This window comes from Melopsittacus undulatus, chromosome 14 (assembly GCF_012275295.1).
Source record: "Melopsittacus undulatus isolate bMelUnd1 chromosome 14, bMelUnd1.mat.Z, whole genome shotgun sequence".
In the NCBI taxonomy this organism is placed as follows: Eukaryota; Metazoa; Chordata; class Aves; order Psittaciformes; family Psittaculidae; genus Melopsittacus; species Melopsittacus undulatus.
Window position 1 is genome coordinate 5,240,720 of NC_047540.1, and position 8,857 is coordinate 5,249,576.

The 8,857-nt window shown below is 58.4% G+C and overlaps 1 protein-coding gene across 2 annotated transcripts; it reads left to right on the forward strand.

Annotated features, from left to right (window-relative positions):
• Positions 1 to 2,627: 2,627 nt before the first annotated feature.
• On the forward strand, positions 2,628 to 6,685 carry C14H1orf216 (chromosome 14 C1orf216 homolog). 2 transcript variants are annotated; one of them, XM_034069260.1, is made up of 3 exons: positions 2,628 to 2,766; positions 3,203 to 3,390; positions 4,320 to 6,685. In XM_034069260.1, the coding sequence occupies exon 3, from the start codon at positions 4,336 to 4,338 to the stop codon at positions 5,158 to 5,160; it is 825 nt and encodes a 274-aa protein (XP_033925151.1). In that variant the 5' UTR covers positions 2,628 to 2,766; positions 3,203 to 3,390; positions 4,320 to 4,335; the 3' UTR covers positions 5,161 to 6,685. The 2 variants fall into 2 exon arrangements, with proteins under 2 accessions (XP_033925151.1, XP_033925150.1); XM_034069259.1 differs by lacking the exons at positions 2,628 to 2,766; positions 3,203 to 3,390 and adding an exon at positions 3,933 to 4,125.
• The last annotated feature ends 2,172 nt before the right edge of the window (positions 6,686 to 8,857 follow it).

Consider the following 8,857-nt stretch of genomic DNA (forward strand, 5'->3'; position numbering starts at 1 on the left):
AAGGAAAGGATCCATCCCTCAGAGCCGGACTGCAGGATGCAGAGCCTGGGCACCACTGTCCCACCCGGCTGCAATGTGGGCAGGCATTTAATTGTACCCTCAGAATTCCACGTTTCCAGCCGGTTTTGCTTGGATTGGGTTCTCGCAGATCCTGGATGAAGCTTGCTCGAAGTTCTCCACTGGAGCAGTTCCCACATCACAAAGTTCTCTGTGCAATCAAACATTTCATTTCCACCAATGCAATAGAAGATGATTCCTTCAGGTTAGAATCTGCTGCAGTTCTTAATCAAAGCAGGGCAGCTGAAGGAAAGCCCTTTATTGAATGTTGTGACAAAGGGATAAATTAAAGCATTTATGGAATGCATCAGATTCCTGTCCAAGACTGAAATGTCAAAATCCTGACGTTTTCCTGCATTATGAGGTCCAAATGCAGAGCTCTTCTGTGCAGCAGTTGGGGTGCAGGAGGTTGTGCTGCTGTGACTGTTTCATCCACAGGGATGGGCCCATCGCTGCCAAGAGGTCTGTGCTGCAGGATGGGGACCAGCACGGGACAAGGACAGCTGAGGGCACCCCGTGATGGGATGGGGACAGGGATGAAGGTGGAATAGGGCCAGGCTGGCAGTGATGCTCAGCTCCTGCTTCCCACCTCAAAGCCAGTGGCTTTGCCAGCCCATCCTGGAGAGGAGCAGGAGCACTTGCACAGCCTGGGCTTGCTTTTCTCTTCCTCAGCCTACAAAGATGACCAAGATCTATGAAAATAAAGCACCGTTTTTAAATGCAGTGAGGCCAAGAGGACAAACCCTTTAGAGCATCCTCCCCTCTCCATCAGGATGTGTCAGCGCTCCTGACATGAAGTTTTCCAGCCCCAACCCTGCAATGCAATGATCCCAGTGGCTCTTGTTCCCACCAGGAACATCAGACCCAAAGCCCTGGCCATGCCATGCCCTGCACAGCCCATGATGTGCCACGGCCACAACCCCTGCACCCATCCTTCCTCCACCAACATCCCCTATGGCCACATCTTCACCAGCAGCCCCAGTGCTCAGCCCCGCTGAGCAGCGCTGCTCCCATCCCACCACCAGCTCCTTTGTGTCCCCCCCTTTGCCTTTACCCGAATGTGTTCACAATTAGAGGGGAGTCAGCAGCAGGGCAGTGCTGGGGTCAGAATGTGCTGTTTGCTTTCATGTCTCTGGGAGCTTTTGGGAGCTTTCCCTCCTCCCTTATTGGGCTCAGCTGAGCCGCTGGGGAGGCCTCGGTGCTGAGGGCACTTCTTGTTCCCTTCTAGTGCAGGGCTTCACCCTTAACTCCTTCAGCACGGGAGCAGCGAGGACAGACACTGAGCCCAAGGGTGCCAGGGACCCGATGCAGTGCGGGAGCCTGGTGCCTCCTGGATGGGCTCCGGGGGTCACCCGGGGCCGCTCTGAGCCCCGAGGTGCTTGGTGCTCATCTGGGCCAGGATCCAGCCCTGCAGCCCCAGGGCCGGCCTCAGTCTGCTCAAATGGGTTTTAATTTCCTGCAGGGAGAGCTTTTGATTTCTTTCTGGAACAAAGCAGGGGAAGGAAAGGGGAGGGGAAGAGGACTCTGAAATCCATCACTAAGCCCCCTCTACCTCCAAACCTTCGCTCTCCTCCTGCCCCCAAAGGGATCAGCTCAGCCGTCCCCATGTCCCCACATCCTGCACCATAAGTTGGGGTTCCCCAGAGCCGTCCCCCCCTGGCAGTGCCCATGGGGCTCGCAGGGAACCGGAGCTGTTTTCATTGTGAGCAGCAAACCCCTCTGGTCTCCATCAAATCCCAGTCTGGGGGTGCTGGCCGGAACCTGAGCTGCACCAGTAGAACCAACAGAGCCCTGTGAATGCTGCTCCTGAGTCCATCCATGACCCTGGCACCAATCCGGCTCCTGCCATGGCTTGGGAGAGGTTCCCACCAGCACCAGTGGAGCTGGAGCCAGGGCAGGTTGGAGCAGGCTCCTGCACATCCACACCCTGTGGCCCCACCGGCATCCTTGGGGATGAGTAAAGCTGAGAGAGGAGCAAACCCCAGAGCCAGACTTCAGGTTTGCTTTGCTGTTGAAGCCCACGATGAAAGGGCCTGTGCCAGACCTGCCTCCTCCCAGCCAACAGAAGGTCCCTGGATGATGGAACCTTCCTCCTTGCTCTCAGTGAGGGCTGGTTTGCTTTGCTTTGAAACCAGGCCACAAACCAGCACCAAGCGCTGAGCTCAGGGCAAAGCTGAGCCCATTGTTTGCCCAGGTTCTTTCCTGCCCATTCACAGCCACGTCTGAGCCGGGTTCTGCCTTTCCGGTGTGGCAGGAAGGTTTTGTTTCTTTAATCTCAGGCTTCCCTAGGACTGCTGCAGCCCAAGTGCCCCAGTTACAGCTCTTGTTCCTGCCCCACTGATTCCTCCTTGATGGAGGGGACTGGAGCAGCCTGCAGCAGGAGAGGCTGCCTAGGGGCCTGCCAGGCTTATGGGAAGTTAAAAGAACCTATTCATCACTTATTAGCATTATTCCACTGCTCTGAACCCTTGCACATCACGGGGGAACATCAGCTTGTGCTTCAACCTCCAACAAGCCAGAGCTTCAGAGAGGATCTTTGTGCACCCTCAGAGCACCTTCATCCCCTTTCCTCCCGCTCAGGGTGGGTGGGAGGTGCTGAGCCCTTCCCTTTGGATGGGGCGGCCTTGGTCTGTGGAGCCCTTGGGATGATGGCGCTGGGCTCCCCTCAGAGCTACTGGGGATGCTGGTGAAGGGTGGACCAAGCAGGAGGTGAGCTCATCGCTGCTCGAGGCAGTAACGGGGGGGGGGTTCTCACTGCCTTCTGCTGCGTCCCCCCCACCCCAACACACAAAGCCCCGTTATCCCCTGCAGCACTCATGGTGCTTCATGTGACCCCTGCGGGAACCCTTTGATGTCGCTGAGCCTTTCCCATTCCCAGCATCCGGACACCCTGGCTCTGGGAATAAAGGCCCCACTGAGCACCCAGCACCCCCCCGTCCTCCCGGGACCTGCTGAGGGTCACGGGACCGACGGGATGCGGGTACCCAAGGCGCTGGGATGTCCCCGGCCGTGACAGGATGTACCCACACCAGGATGCACCCGCACCAGGACGCACTCACACACCCAGTGCATGGGGGGGGGGGTTCGGGGGGCTCCATACCCCCCCCCCCCAGACCCGAACCTCTCCTGCTCTCCCGTTTCCCAGCAGGCAGCAGGGCCGTTCCCACGGGATGCTGCGGGTGCTCCCGGACGCATCCATGGTGCTCACAGCCCCGTTCCCCCCACCCCAACGCGGCCGGAGGGGGGGGGGCCGCGGGCGCCGTCGGAAGTGCGGCCGTGACGCGTCCGCTTCCGCTCCCACCCGCGGCGGCGGCGGCAGCGAGCGGAGCCCCGGTGAGTGCTCGGTGGGGCGGAGCCGGTGGGGCCGGAGCGGGGTCACGGGGCTGGGGGTGCAGGGGAGCCCCCCCCGGGGTTGAAGCGGTGCCCGCAGCCCTGGCAGCGCCGGTGATGGTGCCCGTGGCCTCCCCCCCCCCCCCCCCCCCCCGCGGTTCTCGCCATCCTCCGTTGGTGCCATCCTTGCAGACAGCGGTTCCAGGGCCGGGTGCTCCTGGCCAGAGCATCCTGCACATCCCGGGTGTGCCCCAGACCCAGCGTGGGGTGCAGGGATGAGGGATGGGAGCAGGTTTGTGCCGTGCGGTGGAGCCTCTGCACATCCCTTCTGACAGCCGGAGAGCTGGGCGGGGGCAGGCTGGGGAAGGGAAGGGGAGACCTGAGAGCAGCTCCAGTGCCTAAAGGGGCTGCAGGAAACCTGGAGAGGGGCTTGGGACAAGGGCCTGTAGGGACTGGCCAAGGGGAATGGCTTGAACCTGCCCGAGGGGAGACTGAGCTGAGCTCTGAGGCAGAAGCTGTTCCCTGTGAGGGTGCTGAGGCGCTGGCACAGGGTGCCCAGAGAAGCTGTGGCTGCCCCATCCCTGGCAGTGCTCAAGGCCAGGTTGGACACAGGGGCTTGGAGCTCAAACGCTGCTGGAGCAGCGCGTGCTGGCAATGCCCTTCAACAGGCACCGAGGGAAGCCATTGGGCTGGAGGAGACATGGGAGGATGGGTCCCTGCCTCAGGCTTTAGCATCAGGTGAGAAGTCACCTCTGGATGATGCTGCCTGGGGACACACTGAGAGCAGCAGCCAAATGCCAGGAAGGGATAAGCCCATGACTTGGGGTCAGTAGCATTAAGAGAGGCAAATAAAGAGAATACTGCTGCTGGTCAGTGCTGGTTGTGCCAGGTGGGTACCCCAGGTGTGTTATGGCTCAGCCTCTCTCTTGCAGGCAGGACACCAGCGACATGTTTGCTGTCTGCCCTGCGGCAAATGCCCCGTTCCGGCAGGGCCGGGGGGGCCCAGTGCTGGACACGGGCACCCCAGGGGCCAGCCATGGACAGGATCCCAACTCCAACTTCGTGGGAGAGGTGTGTGACAGCAATGAGAACTGGAGCCGGGCAGCGCCAGGCTCTGTGCCCAAGGAGAGCTCCAGGCAGAGCGAAAACATGGCACATCCATCGGATAACCTGTTATTAACACAGAGACAGAGGGTCCAGGGCTGGCCTGGGGACACCCCCCTGGGCACAGTGCGGCCACAGCCCCCCGAGCAGGGGGTGCGCAGCCCCCCCGAGGGAGCAGAGGTCGGTGGGGCCGGGGGGCAGAGCGCTGGCACCGAGCAGGCAGCCGGGGGCTATGGGGGGTCCCCGAGCTCCCCCGTGGAGGACAATGGCTACGGCAGCAGCTCCCTCAGCATCGACAGCCCTGACAGTGCCTGTGGGAGCGCTTGGGACCCTCCTCCCTCTGCCCCCGTCCCCAGGAGCCCACCACAGGCTGGGGTGTCCCAGCCGGAGCCCCGGACCCTGTTCCCGGTGCTGGCAGCGGCCGTGCAGCACCTGCAGGACAAGGAGCGCTTCAAGGAGCAGGAGAAGGAGAAGCACCACATCCAGCTGGTGATGTACCGGCGCCTGGCCCTGCTGCGCTGGATCCACGGCCTCCAGCAGAGAGTCATGGACCAGCAGAACCGGTTGCAGGAGAGCTTCGACACCATCCTGGATAACCGCAAGGAGCTCATCCGCTGCATGCAGCACGGCCCCGTGTGCCCTGCCGGCACGGCTGCTGCCAGCCCATGAGGTGCCACTGGTGCCCTCCTGGCTGGCGCGGGGCTGGCTGGTGGCATCTCCATGCTGCATGCCAATGCGGGGTGCTGCTGGGCACCAGGGCATCCACCTCGTCCTTCCCATCTCTCTCCAGTGTAGCTGAGCATCCCCAGACGTTCTCTCTGCATGGGAATCCATTTCCTTCTGCTCCATGTCCTGCTGGTCTGGGGACCGTGTGGCTTGGACCTCAGGACCTTGGGGTTTGCTGAGCCCAGCATGATGAGGCTCATCTTTTACATCTCATTTGTGGTCCCTTGTATGAGCCCGGGACGTGTGCTGGGACAGGCCCTGCAGTGAGCCCTATGGGTGTCACCTCAAGGGCTTCAGGGCAGCAAAGCTTTTCAGTGTACCTGGGCAGAGAGCTCCACATGTGCTCGGGCACCAGCACAAGCTCACTTTGTCCCTCATCACACACCAGTGTGCAGGTACTGAACAGTGGTGTGGTGTGGGCAGGGTCTCCTGTGCTGCTCCTCCAGACCCACCCAGGTGCACTGGTTTAATGAAGCAGTGTGAAAGCTTCGCAGATAAGACCTAAACTGCAGAGAGATGGAGAGGGAGAAACAACCAAACTGGTTCTGAAAAGTGGCCTCAGGATGCTTAAAAGAGCATCAATGGGTTCAAATCCAGTGTTGTTTTGTTCTGATGCAGTGTTAGAGGGGAGTGAGTTTCGATCTGTCCTTACAGGCAGTGTGTATGTGCACATCTGCCTGTCGTGGGAGATGCTTTAACACGGTGCATGGTCAGGGAGCTGCTTGCAAACTTGTGCTGTTGGTGTTCTGAGTGATTTATCATTTGGAAGCAAAGAGAATCTGTTTCTAGTCTGCATTTTACCCAGCGAGGACTGAGTACACAATACAAAGAGCTGGGGATTGCAGTGGAGGTGCTGAGTTTGTCTGCTGTATTTACCTGTTAGCAGGACATGCGTTCTGTTCAAGGTGCTGGGCTGGATGGAGCAGCAGTGGGATGGTTTCACTGTCCCTGCCCCTGCCTGCAGCCCCTGTGCAAAGCCAGGCACTGATTTTGTTCCTCATCTGCCAAAGGAGGGTGATGAGGAATTGCTGAGGTCCCAGACCTCTTCCTGCCCTCGCAGTGGAGCTGAGGGATGGACAGATCCCGGCTTCCACTGACCACGAGATGCTGCTGCACCCCAAAGGAATGGCTGTGACTGGTAGGGCCAGGGCTGCACTGAGCCTTCTGCATCCCACCCCAGGGCATAGCCAGGCCCTGCTCCTGCCCGAGCCTGGGGGTAAACTGAGATCTGCAAAACTCTGCTTCCAGAAAGGACATTGTGGTGCCAAAGGATACCCTGAGCTCAAAGCAACCTGTGCTGGGCACTGCACCCGGTGCTGGGGACCAGAGGGATCCGGCAGCATCGCACCCTCACTGCTTCACCACCCTCCTGCTTCCTCATATCCAGTGCCTGCTGCCTGTGTTGTATTACCCCGAGTGTGTTTGTGGGCATGTTGCACACCTTAATAAAAGCCTTGTGGGTGAAAGAGCTGAGCCCTGGGTGGGTTTGTTCCTTCATGTGCCCTCCCTTTCCCTTCACAGACGTGCAGTGGGTCCGTGCATGCTCACCACAGGGTGCTCACCATGCACAGGTCTTGGCACCCTCCTCCCATCCCTGCATCCCTGGGCACACAGTGGTGCAGGATTGAGCCTCTAACCGTGGGAGAGCATGGCTTGAACTGGGGGGGACCAGATTCCCCAGGCACCTGAACAGCCTGCCCTGTGACCCGCTAATCGGGAGGGATGGGATGGAACGGGATGGGGAGCAGCTGAGGGCAGATGGGGATGGCAGATAAAAACACCTGAGTATTGACCCAAAGGTGACTTTGCCTCAGGCCCTGCAGAGATTAAGGAGATGAAAAACCCGAAGCTGTAGCAGCCTTTGAACCTTCCTTCACCTTCCCACCCCCTTTCCTGCTTCTCCTTTAGCAGCCTGGGAAGCTGGGGGGATTCAGGGATGCTGTAGCTCCTCTTACAGGCGCAGGGTTGGGTCAGCAGTTCCTGGAGGGCAGAGTGGTGGCATTTTCCTATCCTGACAGTGCCCTGCAGCTGGGGCTGCCTAAAGGTTCATCCCCAGCACTCAGTGGCTTCGTGCTCAGCTCCAAGCCCCATTTCCCACTGGGAACGTGAGACCTCGCAGCCCCATGGGGAGGCCGAGGGGGTCTCTGTTCATCTTGGTCAAATGCTTTGCACAAATGATGATTTCCAAGGTAAATACTGTGGAAATCCAGGTTATTTGCTCAAGGAATGAAAGAACAACTGCGGGAGCACATCAAAGGGGCAGCTCTGCTCCGAAAGCAAGAGGCTTCCTCCATGGGTATTGGGATGCTCATGCCCCGACAGAGGTGGGCAGTGCTGATGTGCAGGATCAGCCTCACACACAGAAGGGTTTTCCAGCCCCGGCTCTGGATCCCAAATGAGATTTGGGACTTGATTAAAAACCCGACCAACTGCAGGGGAAAACCAATGGAGACACAAACAGGCAGAGCCTGGGGGGAGCCAGGGCCCTGCTCTGCCCCCCTGGGCACTCACAGTCCAGGGTCAGCCAGTGCTCAGCTCCCTCTGTGGATCCGGAACCTTTGGGATAGGTGCATTGGACAGGCACCAGCTTGGGGCTGGGATAGGGATGTACCTGAGGATGACACCAAGAACGTCTCCATCCTCCATATTTCCAAGCCTCCACATATAAGGGGTTGGATTCCCATCCTGCGGATGGATACTGTGGCTCCAAACCTCACCCAGGTCTGGTGGGCAGACTGAGCACTGCAGTGGGGTCTGGATGAGGCCATTGTCCCAGCAGAAGTAGGGAGCCACACTGGGGCTGGGGCTTTGTGATTGCTTTGCTCTGGAGCCGGGGTATAGAGTTTGAAGTCCCATGCACACAGACAGGGCCCTTTGTTTTTAAGGTCTCCTCTGAGTTTATTGCTGTTATGCTGTTAAATCCCTGGAACACTGGGCTGGTTTTACTGCGCAAAGCAAGATTTGGCAAATGCTGCCTTTGTGGAAGTTAAAATAATAGCATTTAAAGAAAAGAAATCAGGTCTTTATGAAGCTTTGGAGGGAAATGTTTTACCTTGTACTGGGAATCCATCCTAACCCTCTCCAGCCTTCTGTGGGCTTAAAAAAAGGCTTTAAAAATAAAACCGAATGATAACTGATGCCATCAAAGCACCAAAGAAAATGAATCATCTCAGGCCAGTGATATCCAGAGATGGGACCCACTGAGAGCATCCCTGGATCTCCTGTTTATTGTGTCTTGGAGACTTCCAGATCCCTGTGTTTGGTTTGCAGGGGGAAAAGGGATTTCCTTTGGTCCTGACTGGCAGAGGGAGCTCGGCCAGGGCTGCTCTGCTCACCCCAAGAGCTGTGCCCAGGCTGTGCACCAGGACCTGACCCCCAGCCAGGCACCCAGCACAGCCCCAGCTTGGACACTGCTGTTTGCCAGAGCTCATCCTTTCCAGCAGCGATGGGATGGGCGAGAGCCCAAGTGCTGGGCTCTGCCACGGTATCTGATGAGAACGCAGTTTGAGCCTGCCTTCTTTAATGATTCCCTTTGAAATGTTGTTGCTTCCGCACATCCCCCTTCAGGGTAGAATATTAAGCAAGAGCAACTCGGCTGGAAATTCAGATTGTTTTCGTGTCTGTTTTCATTTACATTTTA

What these genes read in the sequence shown, in the direction of transcription:
- C14H1orf216 (XM_034069259.1), top strand. Translation starts at nt 4,088, where the DNA reads ATGGGAGGATGGGTCCCTGCCTCAGGCTTTAGCATCAG. An exon ending in GCCTCAGGCTTTAGCATCAG is followed by an intron (nt 4,126 to 4,319) that starts GTGAGAAGTCAC and finishes TCTCTCTTGCAG; the next exon opens with GCAGGACACCAGCGACATGT.